The sequence below is a fragment of the Ammospiza nelsoni genome, chromosome 2 (genome assembly GCF_027579445.1).
Source record: "Ammospiza nelsoni isolate bAmmNel1 chromosome 2, bAmmNel1.pri, whole genome shotgun sequence".
NCBI lineage: Eukaryota > Metazoa > Chordata > Aves > Passeriformes > Passerellidae > Ammospiza > Ammospiza nelsoni.
The window spans coordinates 86,841,678-86,868,758 of record NC_080634.1 but is presented as its reverse complement, the minus strand read 5'-3'; the positions used below and the strand labels follow the sequence as shown (position 1 = coordinate 86,868,758).

At 39.3% G+C, this 27,081-nt stretch overlaps 1 protein-coding gene across 1 annotated transcript in view; it reads right to left on the bottom strand.

Annotated features, from left to right (window-relative positions):
• Positions 1–27,081, bottom strand: part of OCA2 (OCA2 melanosomal transmembrane protein) — a 186,344-nt gene that overhangs the window by 141,670 nt on the left and 17,593 nt on the right. The window contains exon 3 of the mRNA XM_059465987.1: positions 18,986–19,272. Within this exon, the coding sequence (XP_059321970.1) occupies positions 18,986–19,272 (287 nt within the window). The remainder of the gene's footprint in view (positions 1–18,985; positions 19,273–27,081) is intronic.

The window sequence follows — 27,081 nt, the reverse complement described above, 5'->3', positions numbered from 1 at the left end:
CTTCAGATAAAGTAAAAACAATTAGTAGATGACAACAACAATTTGCAGAGAATAAAAACACATGGACAAGAATAAGCAGCAGGAAACAGCCAGGCTTGACAAAACAAAAATAATTAGAGAAAAAGCAGAAGAGCCTCAACTCCCCCATGATGTGATTACTCTAATTAGAGAATGAGAGTAATATAAACAGTAAAGCTAATTAGGGCATAAAGGAATCTGGCAGGCTGAAAGATCTAGAAAGAAAAGTTGCGAAAACATCATTTCAAAAATTGCAGGGACTATAAAAATGAAAGTTATCCTTGAATAGAGAGCCTGGCACAAACCCCTCATACTTCTGCAGAGATGCTGGAGGTGCGATTTGATCATCCACTTAATCCAAAGATAAAAGATCATCTGCAGCCAAAACCTAGGAAGGCCCAAAGACCCCCTGCTGATAGAGGAAGTCTGCAGAGCTCAAAAACCATCTCAGCATAATTCTTAGTGCTCCTCAGCCCTGCAAGTAACTGGTAATTGGGAAGCTGTGTAAATAGGAAACAAATCAAAATGTAACAAATTTCAAAAACTGGGATCCGGTCACACTTTGAATGTTTCCTCCTGAACAAATAGCTAGAAATTTTGCTTATATCCATATGCTAGTATGGAGTGCAATCCACCTCTACTGAGCAATTCAGTAACATTACCAAGAGGCTAATCACCAGGTCAGCTCATTAACCAGTTGTGGGTAGGCCTGTTCTCAGGATGAAAAGACCACTCTAGATTTGCAGGCAAGGATCTGGTAAGCTGGACACCGCTTGCGTTCACAGTTCTTCTCTCACAGTTCAAGACTCAAAAATCATTAGCATTTTCTACATCAAATATAGAATAGTTTGAGTTGATCAAACTGGCTTTCAAGAGAGGTACAGTGAGAGCAGGAGATGGAAGGAAGAGATGTGAGAGACTCCAGTTTCTCCCTCTGATGGGTTGATGACTCCTCAGACATTAGTCAGAGATGGTGGCTGATGAAGTCTGCTTCCCATTACCTGCAGGCGATACCTTCCTGTAGTCAAGCCCTAGACCTGCACTCTGACCACATTTTCAGGCATTTCCTAATGGTGTTTACACCTGAAATTTTAAACAAAAGGAAAAGGAAGACTTTGTGGTGGGCCCTTATGTTCAAAGCAACGTTTCAATCCCAAATGCACAACAGCAAAGGTCACCAAAAGAAATATACATCCTACAAGAGCCTGACCAAGTAAAAAATCATGCTCATCCTAGTTAGGCTGCAAACACTTAAAATAATCACTAGATCTGACTGGAACCTATTAAATAGCCCTGTATTGAAAAGATTAATCATGGTACACAATGTACTGCTTTCATTCCCTATAATAAAAAAGATACATTTTAAATATCAGCTATATAATCCTTCATCTCCCATGTGATATGCTGTGCACACAACTATCGTTTGGGGAGCAATTTCTGTGAAAAGAGAAAACAATAATTCTCACTTCCATGGGAAAGATTTGGTCAGAATTGAAGGGGTGAATATGGAAGTATATATGTTATGTAAGAACATCAACAGTTTTTACCGTAACTTATCAAAAATTTCATTTTATAAAACAATTAAAAGCAGAATCTCTTCAGGGGAAAAAAGAGCTAGGATGCTTCCCTGAATTAATAATCTGACTCAAAGCTAGTAACTAAAACCATTATAAGCATGACCTTATCACTCTCTACAACTTCCTGAAAGCTGATTGTAGTCAGGTAGGGGTTGGTCTCTTTCATCAGGCAGCAGCTGACAGAACCAGAGGACACAGTCTCAAGCTGTGTCAAGGCTGACACATTCCAATATAGGTTGGATATTAGGGAAAAGTGTTTTACAGAAAGGGTGATAAAGTTCTGGAATAGTCTGCCCAAGGAGGTGGTGGAGTCACCATCCCTGGATGTGTTTAAAAGACTGGATATGGCACTCAATGCCATGGTTTAGTTGAGGTGTTAGGGCATGGATTGGACTCGATGACCTTTAAGGTCTCTTCAAAACTTGTGATTCTGTGAATGAGGTTACCTCTTAAACAAAAGCTTAAGAATACTACTGACCCAAGAGTTTATAACAAGTACAACAACTAAGTAAAGTTTCCTAAAAGAGAAGTCCAGAGTAAAAATATGAGAGATAATTAATAATGAACGACACTAGTCACAACAGCATGAGTTTCATTTATCATTACTACATTCTTTTAGAATAAAGTCTAATTTCAGAAGCTTCATCTTCTCTAAATAGAAAACATTTATACAAATCGTATGTACTGAACTAATTACTCTTACCATAACTTTAAAATCAAAACAAAAACAAAACAAAAGCCACAAAGAAAGAGATTCCCCAGACCAGGTTTTGATTGCGCTTAAACACATTCTCCCACCAAGGTGATATTTGTGGTTTTCTGATGAAGTCCACTTTTTGGGGAACAGTTATGTGGTACAAACTGTGCTGACCGACATCAGAGTATTCACCTCTTAAACCTTTACAGTGCACTAAGCAGCTGTATGCATACATTGGACAACTTTGTCATATACATGTGCCCACACAAAGACACAATCCTCTGTGACGATTTCTCCTCAGAGGTAGCACACCATGGGGAAATTGTTATGACTACCCATCACAAATCAAGCGTGGCAGCTGATACAAAATCAAGAGAAGGATCAAAGACTCCAGAGCTCTCATCTCAAAACAGTTTCTAGATATTTCCTGATGACTTCTTTATGTAGCTTCACCAAGTCATCAAACAACCTCCAGACCTTTTAAACCCATGCCCCACTAAGATGTGAGAAAAAAATGAGCAATGAAAGCATTATTTAATACAGACTCATTTTCTTTTTTACTTTTCTAATTTTCAATTGGACAGGACTGTACAAGATCCTGAAGGGCTGGCACTGCCTGATGGCACGACACTGTGAGAGGTACAGCCAACTGGCAGGCCTCATTTTGAAAGACACTGAGGTGCTGGAATGTGTCCAAACAGTAAATAAGGTGGTGAAGGGTCTGGAGCAGCTGAAAGAACTGTGGTTTTTTAGTCTGGAGAACAGGAGAAGGAAAGGTCAGGGAAGACCTTATCTCTCCCTGCCTGAAGGGAGGTCATAGTGAGGGGGGCATTAGTCTCTTCTCCCAGAAAACAAGTGACAGGACATGAGGGAATGGCCTCAAGTTGTTTCAGGGACATTTCAGACTCCCTTTTTGGAAATATTTTTTTCACAGAAAGGGTTGTCAAGCATTGGAACTGACTGCTCAGAGAGTGCTGAGTTACCAGCAGGTAACTCAGGTATTTAAATGACATGTAGATGTGACATGCAGATAGGGCCAGGGTTTAGTGGTATACTTGGTAGTGTTGGGAAAGCTGTTAGACTTGATAATCTTAAAGGTCTTTCTCACCCAAAATGATCTTATTATTCCAAACTGAGAATCATATGCCATGCCAAGACCCCAGGCAGTTAAAGAACAGGCTTAAGAAATGTGTAGGGAAATGTGTGCTGAGCTTATCCTAGATGGAAACGATTCCTTAGCTAGAGCACACACAATGTGCATGCTTCATTCATTTCTGCTGGATTTGGAAAGTGAACGTTCTTCAATGGCAATTTTAAGCTCAAAAACAGCCTGGAAAATAGAGTGCTTCATATGATTCATGTTTTAAAATCAAAGCAGGCTTTGTAGGATTATTTTGCTTCTCTGAAAAAAAAAAAGGGGTATCGCCACAATTTGGTAATTTGTTTACCCCAAGAGTCTTTGCCTGCCTCTGTCAGGGAAGGTCTCCATCAATAAGACATTGGGGTGTAGTAAACAGACCCTGACCTCACTCTAGTGGGTGAAGATAAAAGAAAGGACTTAACCTCTAAGCTGCCATGAAACACTTCTACCTCAGAGGAAAATATGTGTTCTCCACACATTTTCTGCTCCCATGTCAGGGCATCATGAGGTCCATCTGCCTGTGGGAGGGAGCCAGGAGCAGGGACTGGCCATGGGTCTGGCAGGGCCATGATCTTCCCAACCAGAGCCTGTCCCACAGCGTCCAACAAGGGAGCAGGGATGGGGTAGGGATGGAAGAACAAGTCAACTCTGATTTCATGAGAATCCAGCAGGACCACAGGGATACAGCAGGTCCAAAAACTACCATTTGAAGGAGTGAGAAGTTGCACTGAAGAGGGTATCTGCTGTTTTCTCCTCTAAATTTTCTGCTTCAGCAAAGGAAATTAAAAAGCTACAGGAGACCACATGGAAAACTGCAGAGAGTCTGAAGGAGAAAATAAATTTCAGGAGCTGCCAAAAGAGTTTAGCTGTTAGCAACTGCCAGCAAGCTGCAAATTTGAAAGAGCCATCAAGAGCCAGTATGGGTAGCAGTCCAAATTCCAAACCCCTAGTTCCTCTATGGATTACACTGATAACCTGTTAAGAGGTATTATCTGCAAATGCTGCAGGGTATAGTGAAAAATGAGTCTGTAGTAGGGAAGCAATTTATCAAGAACACTTAAAGCATGACTACATTTGTGACACTTAGTATATTCTGCAGGTTTGGCTTTTAAATGCCACCATTTTTCCTTGACATTCGCAATGGGCTTTCAGCTTAACCAACTCTGACTGACTTATGACAAATAATGGGGGATCACACTTTTTTCTAGTCCATAAAATCTCAAACCTTGAAAAAGTGGTCACAGCTTAATTCTTTAACTTTATGTCTGATCAGACTCTCTTATAGATGCAATATTGGGTGCTTGAATGATGGAAATATGAGCAGAAGAGTAGGTCTGAGATAAAACTAGGTGGTGTAACCATGTCTAGAGAAGGTTTTTATTCATCAAGCATTGAAGTGATAGAATGTTGTCATCTCAAAGGTTTGGGGAAACATATGTTAAAACATGAAGATTTACTTGGAGAGCAGCTGAATTCCAGAATTATGCAAGAAAAGGAAACACTATAAAAACAAGGCTAGTGGCCACTTCCAAGATGAAGGAACACCTTCATACACAACAGTGAGGGAGAATTTTCCTTAATCCAAGCAACGTACTGACAAACTGTGATATTTATTTATTCTTCTGGCTTTTCATATATCTTTATGCCACTCACCCCAGTTTTGGAGACTGAAAAGAGTAATTAGCTAGCGATACTTAGAGATCAAGAAATGAAAAATCTATTTTTTTTCTTTTTTAAGCATTTCTTAGACTATTGTTTTTCCATATATTTTATTCCAAGAATCTGGATATAGGATTATTCATAACTGTAACTTTTAGATAAAAAAAGACTTTGTCACTAAAAAAGTATCTCCATTCCTTGTAGTTTAAAAAAATAAAGGCAGACATCTACCAAAAAAAGCATTCACTAAAACCATGAGAAAATGTGGCTGATTTCTGTGCCTGGAGAAGTGTTACAGAGGCAGGCCACCACACAGCTTAAAAAAAAAAACAAGTTGTCATCAAATTAAGTTTTATTTCAAAAACCCAGATGACTGATTCAAAGTACTGTAAGTTTGCTGGGACTAGTATTTTGTCCTTTGGTCACAATAAAATGCACAGTAAGTTCAAGTATACTCCTATCTGTTAAGTAGTTCAGTGTTACAACTACTAACTATCTGTTACAAGTTCAGTATTACAAGTACTAACTATCTGTTAAGTAGTTCAGTATTACAAAATATCTTGGACAATTTATGTAGCCTTTATGTAAATTATAATCTTGGTTGACTGGACCCAGCAAAAATGCTAAAATTTGCTTCAAAGCTAGAGCATGACACCAAGCAGAAAAAGAAGAAACAGCAGTAAAATTTGCAGATAAATACTTTCTAGTTGATAAAATAATGGCATTTTTTCACTTGGAAGTCCTTCCATTAAATTTAATTTTTGAATTCTTTTAATTACAATGGATGTACTAAGAATTTCTTTTCCAGTTCTGGCTGAGCATAAGCACTGAGGTTATTCATATAAGCTTTGTCATCTGAAAGTCTGGTTTAGCATCATTACAGTCATTGGCAAGAGAGAGATCTCTTCAAATTATTTTCATGCTCTACATCTCCCATGTTGTCTCTACGAAGAATTAACTCTGGTGAATTAACTCTGACATAACAAAAAGACTTTTCACTGAATGATATACAAGCCTTATACAAATAATGTCTATATTGCAATGTAATAAAAAGTACTTATATGTACATTTTATTTGCACTTAAATCTCTTTTTTATACATAAGATTTATCATCAAAAAAGTTATTCAGAGTTGATTAAGTTTAAAAAAAAAATCTATCAACAAGTCCTTCCAAAGACAACTTCCTTATAACTTCCTAGCAAGTAACTTAAAAAACAGAGTGATTCCACATAACTGGTCGTTTGCATTTCACCTTGAATTATATCAGAGCCAAAAACTTTTAAAACTTTGAAAGTCCCAGAGAAACAAGTTAAAAACCCAAACAGAATAAAAAGACAGCTCACATCAATAAAATATTTTCTCTTACATTTGGGTGATACTCTGTGAAATTATTCAAGAGTAAATACTGTTTTATCTCACAAAGATGGTGCTCTTCCCTGCAACAGTCCTTCACTTAGATCACTGTTACATATTAACATACACCTCTTACAAGCTTCAGGAAATTCATTCCATAGCCTTGAATTCTGGTTTGCTACCCAACATCTTTTTTGCCTTAAAAGGCCTTAGAGGTCCAAGACCCTCAAGAATACAACATCAGAGAAGGAGCTTCTAATCTGTGTTAACAAGCAGCTTTGAAACACATATTTTTGACTTGTTACTGACCAAGGGGAGACAAATTTAAGACACAAGATTTGAGTCCATTAAAACATTCAACTGAAATTCTCAAAGTAAAAAGAAGGCAGGGAAGAAAAACAACCACCAAACAAATCAAACCAAGCACCAAGGATTATAAATAACACATTCCAGAAACACTCTGAGAATTTGATTTTCTCATGCAGGGTATCATGCAAATTATATTTGGCAAGTCCCCACTAAAGTGGACTAATTGACCACAAAAAAAAAAAAGAAAAATTTATTTCATCTTCCCTTCCTCCTGATTTAAACTCTAATCCTTCTCCAGGTAAGAACATGCTGCTGTGCACTGAAAAACCAAAAACAGGAATCACATCTCTCAGGATTCAGAAGGAAATTCTGCTTCCTACACAGCAGATGGCTTTGTTTCAGCAGTATAGCTTAACTGTACATCATACTTCTTAATACACTTTTCCCTCCTAGTCAAAGAGATGGCAGACTCTTTCCTCTCAGACACCACATTCCCTTCAACCCTATACAGAATGGAATCATTTTGGTTACTCCATAGTATCACACAGGTGACTTCCTTCCATGTTGTTCCTCAAAGAGCATGAATGTTCCTCAAAGAACATTTGTTATGCATGTTTTAAAAATTATCACCATCCCAAAGCTAAATAAATCCTGAATACTGATCATCAAAAAAATAGATAGAACAATAACTCTTCACATAGACATGAAAATCTCTAGACTCACAAAAATGAGGTTACATAAATAAAACTTCATTCTGTGCTCCCAAAGAAAAAGAAAATGCAAAAAGGGAAAGTGCCAGTGTGCCTGACTTAAAAAGAAAATTCTTCATCAAGGGATTATGTGCAGAAAAGGAGAAAGCCCATGCTGACATGGCTGCCCTATGTTAGCAGCAGCAGAACACAGCTGATACAGACAGTTAAAGACAGAAGAAATTTTACAGGTGTTTTGATTCCTCAAGCAGATACAGTGCCTGAATAATGTCCTACTTTTTCAATCAAAAACACTTGTTAGCATTCTTAAAAGAATGAACTGAAACCACTATATATACATTAAATAAGCAGTTCTTGTCATTTGCCATGTGTTGAACCAGACAGTTACAGTTATTTGATTATCAACTCAAATGGATCAAACAGGTTTCGTTTTCTTGAACCAACAGTGCCTCCAAATAAGAAAAGCTTGAAACATAAAGAAAGGTGCTGACAAACACAATTCTTGCATATGTTTTTTTAATAAAACATCTACAGAAATTGTTGTCAACAGTTGCTGCATCAACAACTTTTTTTTAATACCATCTGCACAGGCACTTTGCCAAAAGAAAATATCCATAGAGTGGGACATAGCAGGAAAACCAAAGGATATTCTGACAAAATGGAAATGCAAAGGAGTCAAGTAAGTGGACACTCTTGACAGCACAGCAAAAAATAAAATAACAAAACAAAGCAATAAACAGCAAAAAAAAAAAAAAAACCAAAATAAAAAAGACACTAAAGTGCCCATTAATCAGACACTTATTAAAAGTTAATGTGGAAGTAGACCTTCTGCACCTCAAGGACTAACACAGAATAATGGTTGTTCCATTATACAAAAATAAAAGTTTAGAGAGCAAATAATGTAGGTTCATTTGAGTCATGGCATTTAGAAGTAGGTTCTAATTGAAAAGAAATGTTTTAAAAACAGACAAATATAAAATGTTTATGAGAAGTAGAGGTCCATAGTGGGTTGTCACAGAGAAAAAAAACCACTTTGTACTATTTTAAGATTATGGAATATGAACATTAATTAGAATAGTGGAAGAACTGAAGGTATAGGAATTATTTCCTCCAGTAGCATTAGGAAAAGGAGTGGGCTGAAGAGAAACAAAAATAACATGACACATGGCAGAGCTAAAAGGACAGATTTTAACCTAAGAGAAACTTAAGAAAAATCATGTGGACAAATTTTTAAAAGGGCATTGTTTAGAGAGGATGGACTCCATCAACATTTTTTATTTGTCATGAGGTATGGCTGCAGTCTCAGCTCTGAAGCATTATTCCAGTTTATCTATTAGTTTATTCTGGTCAATAATCAAATGCTGTAACCACAATAGGATAATGTATGTTCCTACTGGCAACTTTATTGTTAATGAAGACCCTCATTCCTGAAGAGATACAGGTGCAACAACAGGTGAGTTCCAGATGATTAATTTTGCATCCAAGTAAATAAATTACATTACATATAAGGAAGCCAGTGTCAATACTTAATTTAGATGACCTCAAAGTATTAAATGCATAACCTGAATCTTCTGAGGTTCATATAGAGTTTAGGAAGTGAAGACCCAGAATTCTCTGTTCTCCAACCTATCTACTTAAGCCTAAAATATTTTCAGAGTGGCATATCAAGAAAATTAAATGATCAGTCCTACTCCAAATTGTAAATAGATCAATACATTTGTTAACAGCTTTTGATGTAGAGTTCCTGTGTGTTCTGCCTCACAAACATCAGATTTCCAGCTCAAGGAAAGCATGTCAGGTCTAACAACTACAGTGTCACTCTATCAACTTTTGTCAACAGAAAAATAGATCCAAAACTGTGATTAGTACAATGTCCATACATGCAAGTGCTTATGAAAACCTATCATTCTCTTCTGCCAAGAACAGTCTGTCTTCCGTCAAAATAGGCAAGTTGGAATATTTCTGGCTATGTAATTCTCTTCAATATTTCCATTCAAGAAGGAACAGATTTGTAAGGAGTACTTGTTGTCATTTTATTTAAGGCTAAAAACAATAGTTTTTCAAACACTGATGTTCGATGTTTTCACTCTGAAACATCACTACTTCTTACAGTTCTGATTTGGCTAAGTTTTGGCCACATGCCAAGTCAATGGAACCCAAAAATAATGTCTAAAATGCATGAATTCCATTGCACCACTTTGTAGAGCATTTTTTTTTTTTTCCATTGGCCTGTACTAGAAATCACTGGGAGGCCCAAAGTACCAAGCACAGAGCAAACTGGAAAAGAAAACATGCTGCCAATGGATGCAACAAAACCTCACATATTTATATAATGTTACAACATAGCTCTTCTCTTTTAGCTTGTATGACTAAAGACACATCAGAGAAAACAGAAGGGAATCCCTTGGTACCCTCATTCTAGGCTTATTCTTCCTTTTGGCAGAACAATTCACTAAATTCAGGTTCATCCTTTTCACTGTATGAGGTTTACATGCTGAAGCAGCTGTGAATAGACTCCTAAAGAGGATTGCAGGTCACATGTCATTGACATGGTGGAGGAGGTAGAATTGCTCCTATCACATCTAGGAAGATTAGAAACAAAAGAGTATTTGAAACTGCCTTTTTTTTTTTTTTTTTTTTGGCAGTAGAGAGAATGAATTGCATCAGACCACAAGAGTGGGAGGAAAAGTCACTGCAAAATATTTACTCTATGCTACTCAGGATTAGACTTGTTACAGTAAATTCCTCAAAAGCATAGTTTTTCCTCCTCAAATAGCAAGTGCAAAGCCCTGCCAGACATATGAGCTCAATGTAGCTGCCAGGGTGGCCATCTGACGGAGATGCTTTCATATTTCACCTCAGAGATCTCCACTTCAGGCAAGGGAGCTCTTGCTCAAAGAAACTCTGCTCAAGGATAGCAGGGAGTGAATGGCAGATGGACTGTGTTTACTGTCCTTACTGACTAGCACAGAAAAGACAGTAGCTCTGAAAGTGTGAGCAAAGCCTTCAGCCTTTCACAGCTGCTTCTGAATGATGCTAATTCACACAGTACTGATTCAACTGCTTCTGCTCCACTTTTTAAAACTGAGGGGCTCTAACTGCCAATCTGTTTTATATTTCACCCTGTCCAAAAGAAATATTAAAAAATGCAAAGAAAAAAAAATAAAAAGGAAAAAACAAACACAAGTGCATTACTTTGGAACCTACGCAGTTCTGACAGCCCTGGCTCCAGCTCACAGTGCTGTCCTTGATGTAGCTCCGACCTGCTGTGGGCAGAGCTCTGTGTGGTCCCTGACTGCCGCTGGTCCATTAGCACAATTGTTGCAGTTTGTCCCTGCAGCCCCATTAGCCCCTATCAAGCAGAGAATTGCTTGCTTTGTCACTGTCTGTAAGCATTTTGGTGACTCATTTATCAGTTTTTGCTCTATTTCAGATAGTAAATCACTTGAGCTCCTTATGTACAGCAGGTTTTTTAAAAAGCCATATGATTTGCCAGACTACAGACTGTGACCTTTTTTTTTTCTTACTTCAGTGACTAATTTCTCCCATCTACATTAATCTATTTTTCCATCAACTACATTCAATTTAACATGAACCTCAGTTCTTTATTATATGACCATCGCTATCTGGGAAATTTTTGCTGCAGCTGAGGAATGATTTCCAGTGCTTTTAACACAAAAGGACAAAACACTTTAATGCCAATTAATTCTAAAGAGAGAGACATTTACAATTTGGGGCAGACTGAAAGATCCCCATTGCCAGCAGAACTGTGCTCTAAAACATCTGCTCCTGACAGCAAGCTATGAAAGGAAAAAAAAAGAAAGGAAATATTTCTTTCTGTACTCCCTTGTGGGGTGAGATTGTTTTATTTGATGAGGAATTATAGCCTTCCATGTCTTTATCTTGTTAACACGTCTTGCTTTTGTTTGAAAGACCAAAATGTAAATAATTATGAGTGCAAGATATTCAGTGTTAGCAAGGAATGCTGCTTACTTGGCTGTCTGGCTTCAGGGTTTGGGACCAACAAGTTCATATTCTTGTTACCTGCAGCTTTGGGTGGAGTTGAGATTTTTTTCACATCTGAGGACTGATTGCATCAGAGTCTAGCTTATAAACACAGCATTAACTTGTTTTTGCCTAATTCAATCCATAGCTAAGTACACCCTGCTCACACTCAGTATGTCGTGCTGTATTTCACCTTCACCCAGTGTCTCTTTGTAGCTGCATGGAAGAGTTTCCATTTGTCTTTTTCACTCCTTCTACTGCCCCTGCATTTTACTCATATCTGTCCATTTAAAATCTTCTCCTTCCATTTCTGTCTCTACATCTTCACTCCTCCTCAGCAGCTCCCCAGCAGTCTGGGCAGAGGATGAGACAAATTTTTTAGCCAAATGTTCTGTATGAACTAAGCTAACCAAGCTCTTATGTCATCACTGGGTATTAGACTAAATATTGCAAACCCTTCCTCTCCTCTCCCCCATCACGCCTTTATATTTTCAACAAAATAACAGTCATTGGAAAGAAGAATCAAGAGTATATAAACAAAACAATGCTGATTAACAAGAAATTTTCTTATAAAATAGAATACCTGAGTAAAAGTTTCTGTTTTAATTGCTGTTTCATTATATATTTTCAAAGTCACAATTAAAGAAAAAAAAAGAAAATATGGTCTTGGCAGACTGCGTCTGGCAAATGTATGTGGATCCATACACTTACCAAGAGCTGGGAGATGTGTGTTTAATGCTACCCAGAGCAAAGCAGAAGTTGTGTATCCATTTTCTACCAAACAACTACATTATGTAAGTCCCACTAGCATTACTCCTTTTTTGATTAGACCATGAAATCAAAATGCTTTCGTTCCTCTCCCTCTTTGCTCTGCAAAGTTCATCGGCTCCTGTTCCTCCTCAGGCTCATTGAGGTCCACACCTTAAATTTCAATAGCCCAAACTTATGGTCAATCATTAGATTCCTCTCCACTATTCCCTTTCTCAACTATTTTGGCTTCACTTTCAGGTCTTATTCTACCCCTTCAGCTGCAGATCCTGGGCCCACAGAAAAGTTGCCATTTTATCATGCAGACCATTTACCACCCAAAACCAGTGCTGCAGTGCCCGCCTATATGCATGTCCACCTGATGCAGTAATGTATGTAAGGACCATGGTTTTCTTATGCTCTTTTTCCCTTCTTCCTAGTCACTGTCCATGAGAACTCAATTATTTTTCCTCACATAAAACATGCACATCTACTTGGCAGAAAAACTGGGACAAAACTGAAATCTTATTAATTAGTATAACTTGTCCAGCTGCTAATGAAAAGTTATGATTTCTGTAAATCAGTCAGTATGTCAGAGGCTGCACACTTGCACATCAGCCAGGAGCAAAGCACACAGATCCATTTTCCAATTAAAAGCTTCATGGAGAGGTGTTGAGTGTCTGAGTTTATTTGCTTCATCACAGATGGCCAGCTACTCCTCATGTCAGCTATTTAAGCCCCAGGCATACCCCCCTGCTCAACAGTGACTGGCCCTTCACACCACATTTCTTTTCAAAGTTTGACTTGTTGGCTTTACTCTTCAATGTAAAAAAAAAAAAATTCTGACAATAAAAGCCTTCTCCTGTTTAAACAGGGAAGTGTATGTAAGGGAAGTGCTGTGCAGTCCCGTCTTGTATATGACTGACATCTTTCCACAACTGGCCTAAGAGGTCTCACAGAGACAAACCCCATATTACCATATTATTAACTATTAGTAAAAGGGCAGCTGCTTTCAAAATTCAACAGCTTTGTGGAATGTCACAGGCACTCAAATGAAACACTTGATTTTTAAAAGTTAGTACACTTCAAATTCTTCACTGAGTGCTAAGCTCAGTGTATAGCCTGACAATTGGGAAAGTGTGAAGCAGTTAATTAGTATCCCCCAATTCTTTCAACAGAGCACTCAGAAACAAAAATTAATAATGGTGGGTTCTTGTTTACAAAATGTTCTGTCAGAGCAAAAAGCATTTGAGTGGCTACATGGGAGCATTGTGATTTTAGTCTGTCAATGGCAGAATAGAAATTGTAGTATATGACCAATCTGAGATAATGTGAATAATTATAAGCAATTAGCACTGAAATGATGAATAATACAAAGCAACAAAAAAATTAACTTAGAACACAGAGAAACTTATAATGAATGAAGGCTCTTTCTGTAGGCTTCATTAATAGCAGAAAGTATGTCAAAATCAGTCTTTAGCTGAACACACCTCTTTTGATCAAATGAAGTCAAACACTCTAAGTTACATCATATAACTACATTTCAGTCTTGTTTCTGTTACCATGGCAAGGTACCTTTTTCCCAGGAAATGCAGAACAGCGAATTAGAAGAGGGCAGCAGAATCCCACAATAACTTATTTATTTGCCTATTGTGCATAATATGGTCTTTCTGTTTTACTCCCTACCATTTAACCTAAAGTTTTGCTAGAGCTGCTTATTGCTTCTTTTGAGCTTTTCAGGCTTTGAATAGTATTTTATAATATTGTAGAGGCAACAGCAGGAAGCTTTAATCTAAGCTGAGAGAGTCTCAGCAGTTCCATGCCCCTACACAGTTTGCTCATGATAAGCTGTGTTGCAGCCACACACCTCCATGTAAGCAATAAATGTTTGAGAGGGTGAACCAAACTAAATCAATTGGCAGAGTTGGACTCTACAACTCCTTCCATATTATTTGTTTACTGCAGTGTCATGGCATTTAAAGATCCACATGGGGAATCAAAATGCAGAAACATTTACTATGGATAAGAAATGAGAAGGAAGGCAGAAGTGCCATCTTTCAGACAGCAAGCAAGATAACTTGAGAATGATGAAGGTGGCAGTTTGTTATGAAGTCATTTATCTGTCCTGGACTCTTCTCTAATGTTTGTGTGATTGACACTAAAATCAGAATGGTTGTTACACAAACAGGCAATTATGATGTGAAAATGATGCTTTCTCTGTTTGACTGTTGAATAGATGATCCCATTTTGTTCTAGTGGCCAAAGATCAAAATCAGCCTTAGGATGCACAAAAAAAAAGTAGTTTTATTGTTTTGAAGAGGATTTTTTTCCCTTAGTCTTTTCCCCTGTCTTTTAAATTGTCACATAAATTAAAGAAGCTTTTAAATTGTCACATAAATTTTACTTATTTAGACAGCAAGCATGTCTTCTTGACATCTAATTCTAAACCTCATAAATGTCTTTTAAAAATAGCAATATATCAACATAATTAAAAATCAAAATTGAGATTTATAATCCCTTATGGTTAAAGGCATAAATTCACTCTCATATAGACTTTTCACTATACAGTACCTTCTCCTCTTCCAGTTTCTCCTGCTAACAGCAAATAAAATTACAATCTTCCTGCTGTTTGATACAAACCAAGGATTCAATAGACACGTTTAATTCACTGACCTTCTCACTGCAAACCGATCCCCCTACTGATCCTGGGAGATTCAGGAAGAGGTGGATTTGTTTGATTGTTTTTACTTTTTATTACATAAGTGAAACTGAGGGACAGGAGAAATGCTGAAAGAAATAGTTTTGCTTGCTGAAACACATTTTCAAGCAGATTTTTAAAATTTTGAGGGTTTTGCTTTTTTGGTTGTTTTTTCGTTATCCTTTAGATGGATTTTCTTAATGACTCTCAAAGAATAGAGTCTTCTAAGGACTATCATATTAAATGATCATAAAACTCCAGGGCCAAATTCATCCAAATATAACTTCAGTGGAGTAATGCAAAGTAATTACTTACGTGGAATTAAGAATTACTATTCACTTCATTTCTACAGATTACCTTTAATGCTCATGAACTCCTAAGACAAAAATAGCTGACTTCACCCTCTTCCTGAGAATCACAAAGGAGGATTTCAGATTTGGTTCTTATGAAATTATGCTGTTAAGTTCTTCCCATGCAAATAGCACTGATAATGATGAGACCAAAGAGCCTTTTTGGGGGCCACATTCTGTATGTACAGAGACATGGTGGAAGGGAGCAGCCTGTGTCTTTAGAGACATCAGTGCTGACCTAAGAGTGTTGCCCTTGCTGCCACAAAGCAGCGTGGAATCTTCATGCAAGGTAAGAAGCTCATGAAGGTGGTTTGGACCAAGGTCCATTGACTGTAAAACTCACTTTCATGTAACTGTAATGAAAAGGATCCTGGTAAAGCCATTGTTTAAAGTCTGAGGAATCTGAGAGAAATTAAAAATCAAAATGCAGACTTCATCACCATATTTTGGTACCTTAAAAGCTGCATTTCTGATAGTTCAAAGTACACCACAGTTCAGTGCAAACATACACCTAGGCCAGCTGCATTCCAACTGAATAGAATGTCACTGGAGCTCATTCTTGGTCCACTTCAGAGAGGCATGCCTACACTGGCCACAGCAAGCAGGACTGAAGAAACTGTGTTGTTCACAAGAAGGCAGACAGGCTTATTTCTAGGGGAAGGACACTCAGGAAATACAGGATCATTGGAGTCACCATGGTGGATGGCCCAGATCTCCTCACACATAGTCAAAGGAACCTAAGGCAATGCAGTAAAACCTGGAATTAGAAGGTACTGCTCTTCAAAATGGAAAGTAAATAAGAAGGCATGCTGACAGGCAGGCAGCCCAATAGGTACACTAATCACAAAATACCTGCAGCGCTGTGCTGCAGTCAAACAGAAATGCTCGGTCCAAAATAGAGTGGACATCTCTTACCGAGGGTAAATGGCCCTGCTTAAACAAGAATACTTTCTTAAAGTTAACTTTAGAGAGCAAGATAAATCCCCTGTTCCATTAAGTAGATTCTTTGGAAAGTCTTGTCTCAGTATACATTTGAAAAACTTAGAGAACCTGGGAATCTTATCCTGAAAGATAATTCAGCAATTTAAGTTAAGTAGATACATTAAAACAAACCATACAGATGTGCCAATTTAGTGAATCACTTTATGGGGAAAAGAAATATTTGGTGTCCTCTCTTTTTTAATTATCAGTAGTTTTATTTGCAAGCAAAAGAACAATTTACATTGAAAACTAATTCTAACGAAACTAATCAAAAAACTTGTGGCTTTGCAAAAGATTATCCAGGTTTTTACCTGCATTCTGTTGGGTAGTCCCAATGATTTAAGGGTAATTGCACACATAGAGTGGTGATACAGGTCACATCAGTATTTGAACTGTACCTGATGTATATTGGTTAAAACACATGCTAAGGAAGTTTAATCTTCATGCCAAAAAAATCAATAGTGGAAAAGCAATAGGCAAAGATCAACAAGAAAAAATTTTGAAAGATCCTTTTCTGAGCCCTAAAATACTGCTATTGAAGATTAGATATACACTTGTCTGAAAGGGAACATGGGTATGGGTTTGTCTATTTAATTGTACCTCTCTTCCTAAATCACACACAGTAACTCAAGTTTACTCAACGCTGTGTTAGCAAAAGACTTGGAGTTACCCCCTGTGCTCACAGGAAGGAGAGCTCCTCCATGACCTAGTATTTGTCATGTCTGGCATCTGAGACCAGAGATGACTGCCAGACTGGTTCAGAAGTTCATAGAAGTTGTGTATCACTACAACATGAATTCATATCACTCACTGAAAAATAATAGGAAGAAGTTAAGCCAGAATGGTGAAAGCTGGTCCATAGGAAGACAAATCTGGATTTCGTTCAAGTGCCAGGATAGTAAACAGGACAGTAAATAGCACTGGCAAACACAGCTTTAGCAAGATATAGGTGTGAATTCACAAAAGAAACACCCTGTCTTCAGATGCACTCAGTCCTTACCTTCTCTTGCCTTGCCTTCCTCCCATATATATTGTACTTACCATGCTCTTTCAGAATAGGACATTAACTCATGCCTTCACATACTGAACTGAAGAACTTTTAAAAGATTTGTTTCTGCCAGTAAAAATTCTTAATCAACACAAAAAAATCCTCAAATACTCAAAGAAAAATCTAAAGGATTTATGGGACTTTTTGATCAAGGTGATAATTTGATTACTTTTTTAATATTTGGAAAGCATAGCTATAATGACTTCCAATTCTCACTCTGACAGAAACATATTAAAAATTGACTGGGTTGGCTGTAGATCTCTATGCCATACTTATGATGTGTCTAAGTAAAAGGCACAACAAAACTCACCCAGCTAGCCTGGCTGTCCTTCGCTCAGGTCAGGGAACTTACCAAAATGTCCCAAACTTTCTTTCTTCCCAAGATAAGCACATTTCCTTCTAACTGAGCTGCAAGGGCATGGGACAGGTCTCAGCCCTGCTCAGAGATGTCACTAGCACAGCCACAATTATGGGGAGCCCCAGGATTGCATCTCCCACATTACAGGATTTTCCTGATTTGTAGCCACACAACAAAGGTCTCCAGCATCAGGTTCCAGATATTGTGCAGGCACTCTACTTCACAACTGCAGCTTAAGCCTTGCTCAATGCAGACACTGCCAGGCAGCACTTTGAGGCCTGTGCTCTGTACCCAATCTGGAATTTGGATTAGGTACAGCACTTCTCTCTCACTTTAGGTTTCACTCTAAAGATGCTCAAAACTACCAAAAAAAGTTGACAGTCCACCCTGGATGCCTTTCACTAACTGTGGTTGCTGCTGGTTCAAAGCTTTCAAAATCCACCTGAAATATTTTGGGGTCTATAAATTATTTCTGAGTGTTCACAAATAGAATTGCTGATACTGTACCCGTCTCAACAGGAAAGATTAACACCCCTGCCCAGCAACCTGGACCTTTCCTGGTGTGGGAGAGGGTGCATGAGAAGCACACACTCTGTCCATTTGATGTGTGGTATGTCAGCTGTCAGAGTGGTGCTATATTGTGCCATTTTAGTATTTGCAGCCTCAGCTGTAGGGATTCTCTCTGTGTCTTTATGATGCAGTTTTCTGAAAGAGGCATGTTGTCATTATATTGCAAAGGCTTCATATTGTTGTCTCCTTAGTGCAAGTTTCATACCTCCTTGATGTTTCTCGTAGGCAGCTCCTCCAAACACTGCCTCTTTCTTCATCTGGCAGCAGCAAACTGACTCCAATTCCCCTCAACCAACCACTCTACCCTTTTATAACACTCTTCTTATTGGCTACAGCTGTGGCCTGTTAAAGTCAGGCCTGTTCCCAATCTCTAATAATTAATCCAGCTGCAACTCTTTAGGGGGTAAGATTACTTTCTATATTTTCTTATATTCTATCCCCCTACAGAGGTATAGGGGGATGTGAAAACTATTTAATCTCTGTGTGTTTTCTGACACAAAGTAGAGAAGAAAAACCAATTGTCTGATCTTGAAACACAGCAAAATTGGAGTGTGGTGGCAATTAACACTGAGATTAATTTAGAAATCTGGTGATCCATGACCCCTCTATGGCAATTACAACTGCCCTGATGTTCCATTAAGGTTTTGCCTTTTTGTGTCAGTGGGAGAAATATTGACTTAATGAACATATGTATCTGTCCTGCAAGGATATAAAAATTAATTTTGATTTGCAAAAAAAAACATTCTGTTTGTTTTCATTCTTACCTTCCCTGCATGGGCACAGGAGTGAAATCCTTCCCAAGTGCAATACAGCCATCCTCCCTTATTGCTGACTTTTCACACAGGGTCTGTGACTCTCCAAGGCTTGCTACCATGCCATGATACTCCTTAAATAACTGCAGCTCATTGCAACTTCTGGTGACTGGCTTGGCTGCCACCTTTGCAGATAAAATGGTTTGATGTGACGATGTCTGATTCAGCTCCATCTCTTGTTTAGAAACTGTACTGTAATCTTTGTTATCCAAGTACATCTGTCCCTGGGGGGCGTTCTCCTAAAAAAGTGAAAACAAATATACTTGGATTAAATTGAATGGGCTCAATGTTTACTGCAGTACAAGCACGTTAAAAACACCAATCAGATTTCTTTGAGTGCATTTTTGAGAATTTCTCTTGTTCATTTATTTACACCAGGAACAATGTTTCAAACGTCTTTGCAACTTCAAAATTAGCCACTATAAGCACTGAATTAGATAAATAGATGGGTCATCTACTTCGCTCATGTCTACCATTATTTTCTCCCACAAATCTCCCAGTGACTTGCACTGACTTATCCCATAAAGTAAGGCAAAAACATCTCTGTATTAGTGGCACAAGAGTCGCTGCTGCAGAACATCTTCCCAGCTTACAAGAGCACTGCTTCACCACCACCACACAGCTTCTCTCCAGCAGCTGTGGTGACAGCAGCCTCATGGAAGCCATCACTCTCCACCAGGCCTTGTACTCCCTTGGAAAGCCTTATCCTGCTGCAGATGGTGGACCCTCATGAAGCAGAGCAGGTACGTGAGTTTTATGAATAGAGTGTGCCATTCCAGCAGTTGCCAGAGGCTTTTATGAAATGTGAATCAAACCTTGATGAAAATGAGGTTTTATGATATGATTATTAATGGTGATTATAACAAAAAATAGTGCATAACAGTCGAAAAGCTTTTATGTTCTCATCATTAAAATTCAATCTGAAAAGTTATAAAAACCACTTCAGAATCCCACAAAGTGCACAACTCAGACATGACGACTGAATTAAAGATCAGCCTGTCTCAAACACATGCTGTGGAGTTTAATAATGGGAATATTTCAGCATAAAGTGCCAAAGCAACTGCAGAGGACAGCAAAAGCTTGGGAAACAGGCCTGTCAGCCTCCAACATCCTTCAGGTGGGGAACATAGCCTTGTCAGAGCACATACCTGCTCCTCCCTGCAGAGATCTCAGCACAGGACACTTAGCTACTCCTGCAGGGCTGTGGGGCAAAAATAGCACAGTAATAGGCTCTGCTTCAGTCCCAGTGGGAGAAATCACTTGAAACTGAAATGACAAACAGCTAATTATGATTTCATGCAGGTTTGAGTTCTCATGACCTTACAGATTAGACGGGAGTGGAAGTGACTGAAACAAAAAAGACTGCACATACAAGCCACCACAAACCCAGGTCTTGACCCCAGGTAAAGGCAGGCTTGATAACTAAATCTAAATCAGAAATTTCCCAGGTGGCAAAACCTTCCTCAGTTCTGTATTTCTATTTCTTTCTATTTTCAATGCCCTTAGTTCTCATCTCCTAATATTTTTCACCTGTTCTTATTGTCCAAGCAGATTGACATACTGGACTCTTCCCATCATTGCACAGTAGCTGGAGTACTGTGTCCAGTCCTGGTCCCCACAATTCAAAAGCTATGCACAGACTAGACAAGTCCAAAGGAGGGCCATAAAGATGATCAAAGAGCTAGAGAACCTGCCCTATGAGAAAAGACTATAGGATTTAAGTATTTTCCTCCCTCAGGAAGAGAAAGCTCAAGGAGGACCTCGCTGTAGTTTCAGTAGTCAAAAGGCGAATACAAAGAAGACAGGCTCTCTCTTCACAAGCAGATGCACAAATAAGAAAAGAGGCATTGGACATGAGTTGCATGAGGACAGGTTTCATCTCAATAAAAAGAAAGAAATTTTTTGCAGGAAGAATAACAGCAACAACATCTCCAGGGGTAGAGGTCTCATCACTGCAGATTTTGAAGGCACAACTGAACAGGCTACATGATCTTATTGAGGCTCCCACAAAAGGTTAGACCAGATGGTCTTTTGAGGTCCCTTCCAACATGAGTTGCTCTATGAGTCTATAGTTTACAGCCTGAAAAAGATCAACATAAATAAGTTTTTTCTTAAATGTGTTTTATTGATTTTCTTGGAAGGGAGAAAATGAAATGAAGGGTAGGGAGAGTGTGGTGTACAACTGAAAGAAAGAAGGTAGCATCTACTGCTTTCACAGGGCTCCCATATTTAGATATGGCTAGCATACACCAAAAAACACTAAAGACACTTCAGTTTTCAATGGCTTATACCTCTCCTCTAGATATTTCTATCAAGGGACCCCAGGTGTAAGGAGCACAAACCTGGTTGAGGTAAAACCAAACATACTGCGAGTGAGCTGGTCCAGTGCTTCTCCATGGTTTGAAAATCACAGAGCTCTTGTGATCAAAGACAAAATCCTGAGTGAAAGTGCTGGAAAGCCAGGTTTGCCACTCGCATGGAATCTAAAGCTGGGAGGTGTTGGGAGGGCAAACACACTGCAGAGAGGCATCACTGCTCCACCAATATTTTATTGTCATCTCTGGCAGCCTGCTGCCCTACCAGGCAGTAGGTTTGTCTGTCCTAAAATTCCAAACTCTCTTTCTTCCAAAAAATAACTTTGAAATGCAAATACTTCCAATTCCAACAAGAGGAGATAAATGCTTTTGTCTTCAATCTCACTTTATATATGTATATACTGATTTTATTAAGATACTCTGCAAATCATAAAAGAGACATTTATTCCATTTATTGCCTATTTATTCCATTTTTCATAACATTTGGCTTGTCTGAGTTCCTACGGTGAAAATACACAGATTTTAAAATTATGTCATGCTGTGGAAATGCTAAATATACAGCAACTCAGGCTGTACTAGTTTTTTAAAAGACAAAACTCTGAACACAACCTCTGAAATTGACCCTTTTTGACCCTCCAAGTGGAACTTTTTTAACTTGACGTGAACAGAGACCAAACCAGACAGGCTCTTGTATGTACAAAAGCCTTAGCTTGAAAGACATTTATTTTCAGAATTAACATCAATGAAAAAATAAAAGAATGTCAAGGACGAGAAGCTTGAGAGAAAATCTGATGTCTAGTTAAAAACTCATAAACTGCTTTATTGTACATTCACAGAAGCTTTGCAAAAAAAAAAAAGTAACACAGCATCATTTTGCCACAAGAGCAGGCATGATTGTGAATGCCTATGTGGCTAAAACATTGCTAAGGCAACTATCTCCATGGTATCTAAGCTTCTAAGACATCAGTGCATCCAAGAAATTCTCAAACGATCACATCTCCCTCTAGTTACACTTCAATATCTTCTTCTTTTCTCTTACCTTGCAATGCCTCAAGCAGCAATGAGACATAGATGAGATGCTATCTTGTGAAGGTAAGGAGAGATTTTAGCCAAGAAAAGCCTATTTTGGATAACTTTTGGAGCTATGCGCCAGCAAGAGTTTTTAGCCACAACTAGAAACTGGTCCAGCAACCACCCATCCTGTGTTTGGCTAATACAGTGATACTAAATAAATTGAATAAATAAAAGAGCTAATACAGTATTTAAACCACATTTGTCACCCTTTTTCATCTCTTTCATCCGAGCAGCTGAACATCCACTCTAAAAGTACTAGTGGAGAAGTAATTTTTTAGGTGCAAATAAGATCAACAGGTTATGTTATTTTATTTAAGAGACTTTTTGCATTTAAAAATTAAGAATTTTATCTTAGGGTCGAGAATTTAATCTTAGAGGCTATGAAATATCACATCTGCTCAAGGTAATGCCCAGAAATAATGTTTCCTGTCTTGCTCATGCTATTATTTATCAAAGCCTTTTTACCCCAAGACTGGAAAAAAGAAATTCCTCTGCACTGTCACCTTCCCATTTTCAGGCAGAAACTGAAATTCTAAAAATTTACTAGCTGAGGATAGATGCGTATGTACTATACATACATTCTCCTACAGACATGCATTTCCCAACAGCTTCCCCACAAGTCAGAGCTGATGTTGTCCCTCCTGTGGCAAAGACACCTGCAAGTGCTCACAGCAGCATGGAGGAGAGTTGCTGCTCTCAGCCTGTGGCCCACAGAAACAGAGCAAGGCTTCAGCACTGCAGCTCAGAATTCCTCCCACCACAGGCTTATCCTCACATGGCCATTGGTACACATAACCCTGGTCCTGCCATCCTGGGCACAGGGAGATGAAAACTCAGCTGAAAACCTACCCCTAGAATCACAATCTAAAATCACACACACACTCCCGCAATGCCATTGCCAAATCATTAATTTATACCTATTTATTTCGAGTAAAGTACTGCAGTATCTAATGTTGCCACGTGCAAACAAGAACTCTTGGTATTTAATTGGTGTGTTTTCTCTTATAAATTGGAAGTGTCTCTAGCTGTAGGAAGGCAGGAAGGCTGGTTTGGATACACAGAGTGTAAGAAATCCCTCTGACATCTAGGACTTCACAGTTCCAGTGCTGCTATTCTCCACAAACCCCTGCCTATCCTACATAAATGATCTCCATTATCTCACAGGATGATGTTAGAGACTGCAGAGAAAAAAGCTGTGCAGAGCTGTGACTGTGGTCACAAGGGTTTGCAGGTGAAGAGAGAGGCGAGAACGTTGATTCCATGATCAGAAGGCTTGATTTATTATTTTATTATATATATATTACATTATAACTATACTAAAAAGAAAAGGTAGGAAAAGTTCTCAGAAGGCTAGCTAAGCTAAGAATAGAAAAGCATGATAACAAAGGAGCTCTCTCCGACTCTGTCCAAGAGAGTTCAGTCCTTGATTGGCCATTAATTGTAAACATCCAAGATGGGCCAATCACAGGTGCACCTGTTGCATTCCACAGCAGCAGATAACCATTGTTTATATCTTGTTGCTGAGGCTACAGCTTCTCAGAAGGGAGAAAAATCCCAAGAAAGGATTTTTCACAAAAGATGTCTGTGACACAGAGCAGACCTCTTGCATGACTGGGAAGATGACAGAGCATGGATGTACAGAGTGGGGCTGCAGGACAGCCCACAGCAGATCATCACCACTGACCTGTCCATGGTTTTGGGGTTGTCTTTTTTTGCCATCCTCAAGTGCCAGAAAAGCAGTGGGGTAAACCTTTCTCATAATGCACCAAACATACAAATAAGACTCCATTACATCCCTGTCTAAGATTCCTGTCTAAGACTCCCCACTTTTGTTCCCCATGATTTCTTGGCCCAGGGCTGCATGGAGGGCTATTTAGCAGGTGGAAGCAAGGTGATGGCTTGTAAGAGGCCTTGTCTCCCTCAGTCTGCCCAATAAGAAATGGTTTCAAACTTCCCCCAAGAGAGCTGTTCCCAGGTGGTGGCTCGCAGGCACACCCAATGCTTAAACCCTGTTACCTTATATTCTCTCTCTCATTGGGTTTTAAAGTGTTTCAAATACCACACTTGCAAACTGGCAGAACTTAACAGCTTTCAGCAAGTTGCTGCATTTCCTTAGTCAAAAGGAGGGTGTTTGCCTGAGAGCAGTTCATTTTCCTAATCCATGTACTAGATGCTGAGACCTACTGGATGTGGGGCAGCATAGTCATCCCTGTGACCTCACATTCCATGCTGTTGATCTGGGACAGACATTCTCGTGTCCAGGAATGTGAAAAAGGAGGACTTGAGGACTTCAGCAGAAGACCCTAGATCTCAGGGCAAGATGGTCTTTGCTGCACTTTAGTGCCTTCCTGTAGCTGGGAGGCAGCCTGTGCTGGCACAAGGCTCGTAGGGGTGTTCCAGCTCAGCAAAAGCAGGCCTAACTGATGAGACCCTGCTGCTCAGACCTTACTGCTGTGTTAAGGCAGCAGCCCCTGCTGCACACAAGCGGCCTTGGCTTCATCAGTGCCTTAGCTGCTCTCAGGGCTGATGGGGATCCAGCACCACAGCTCTACTGGGGGATGCTGACTGAAATAGGACACAGTAGTGATCTTGCTGTGCTCAGGGCCAAACTTGGCCTCTGCAAAGGCTGAAGTCCCCAGTCTCCTGATGCTGCTGTAATCCAGCAGCTGCTGAGCCTGGAGACATGGCATTGCCTTCTGGGGACTGGCACTGCCCAGACTCCCACAGAATTCAGGGAGGCCTGGGAGTGGAGGCCTTACAGGATGGAGGTTCCTCCCTGCAGTGAGGTGGTAGCCAGGCTAGAGAGCCCTGAGAAGAGAAGGGAGTTTGTAAATCGGGATGGGGGTTAGAATAAGTGGGTCTGCAGCAGAGGGGAGGTGAGGGAAGCTGAGGGCTTTGACAGAGTGCATGGACGGAGTTCAAGGGCTTATTTGTACAGACATGACTAACAGCTAAGAGGGGAGACAATTTGCAAGAAGAAGAAACAAACATACAAACACACAAAAAAAAAAGAATCCACAAAAAAACCCACATCAAAAAACCCAACAAACAAACAAACAAACAAAAAACCAGGAAAAATCCGCATAACATTGTGGCTAAAACTTCGGCAAGCCATACGCGTGCACAGGCTGCCGCCTGCTGGCTGCCTGACCACAGGCCACAAACCGGTTTTCCCCGGTTTAAAAAAAAAAAAAAAAAAAAAAAAAAAAAAAAAAAAACCACAAACAAAAAAAAAACTCCTTACAGAGTCCAATTTTTAAAGCCTGCAGCACCCACCTGCTGGTACCTGGGTAAAACACCTGTAATCAGCCAGCGGGAGCTGCTGCTGCGGGCACGGGAATGCTCTGGCACAGCATCCCTTTGTGTGCAGGTGCAGTGGGAAGCAGGTTCCTGTATCCTACAGGGAACTGACAGCAGTGGCTCACACACCAGCTACTGCAGCCAGGCCAGGCAGACCTTAAGAATTTCATGGCATCACTGATCTGTTTGGGTTGGAAGGGACTTTAAGAACATCTAGTTCCAACCCCCTCTCTGGTAAGGGGCACCTTCCACTACACCAGGTTGCTCAGAGCCTCATCCAACCTGGCCTTGAACATTGCCAGGGATGGGGCACTCACAGCTTCTTTTGGCAACCTGTTCCAGTCACTCACCACCCTCATAATAAAGAATTTCTTCCTCATATCTAATCTAAACCTACTCTCAGTTTGAAGCCATTCCCCCTTGTTCTATCTCTACATGTCCTAGTACAAAGTCCCTCTCCAACTCCCTTGTAGCTCCTTTGGGTACTGGAAATTGCTATTAAATCTCCTCAGAGCCTTCTCTTCTCCAGGTGGAGCAATCCCATCTATCTCAGCCTGTCTCTACAGCATGTGCAGGTTACTCTGATTAAAAGATGCTGAGAAACCAGGCAGTTATAAAAGGAAAGTAGACTCACTCTACTTCCTGTCATAACCCAAGTGTAAACCTAGAGATGATTTTTTTTTTCTCCTTAAGCTATGCTTTTTATGCCATAAAGTTAATGTTTCTGTATTCTTTTAAAAATGAGATTAATATACCACATCTCAATAAAGATAAATAGCCTGCTAAGGAGTCCAGGGCCTTTCATGGCACTTCTGCACAAGAATGTGAAATGAGTCACACTCATTAGTTAGACTTCAGTACTCAAACTCTGCTAGAGGACTTTTGAGAGCCTTCTCTTTTGCCCTTCATAAACTTTCCTTACATGGTCATGGGAAGACAATGAGATCTCACATTCTTAGCTCACTTTGAAGAGCTTCTGTGGGTTACTGTCAAGGGCTGAAGGTAGAAACAGGCAAGAAATGCCAAACCCTGAAACCTCTGTGAGGGTCTTCAGTCTTTGAAATCTTTTAGTACTTTGAAATTTTCAATGTCTTCCAACAGATCTCTATTGATTAATACAGATTGATGAAGTTATTTTATTTTAGGCATGTCAGACTAAGTATTTAGTAGTGTTCTATGCTGTTATTTGGTGCATATGAAAGTATTCATAGCATCCTTTTTTTAGTTATGAGCAAGACAGTAGGAAGAGGTTGATTAGCTGGCACTATATTTTGAAATTGTTAAAATAAACTGGTTACTTTCTGCTTCATTTCCAAAATAAAAAAGCAGGATGACAGGTGGAAAAGAAATATCTTTACA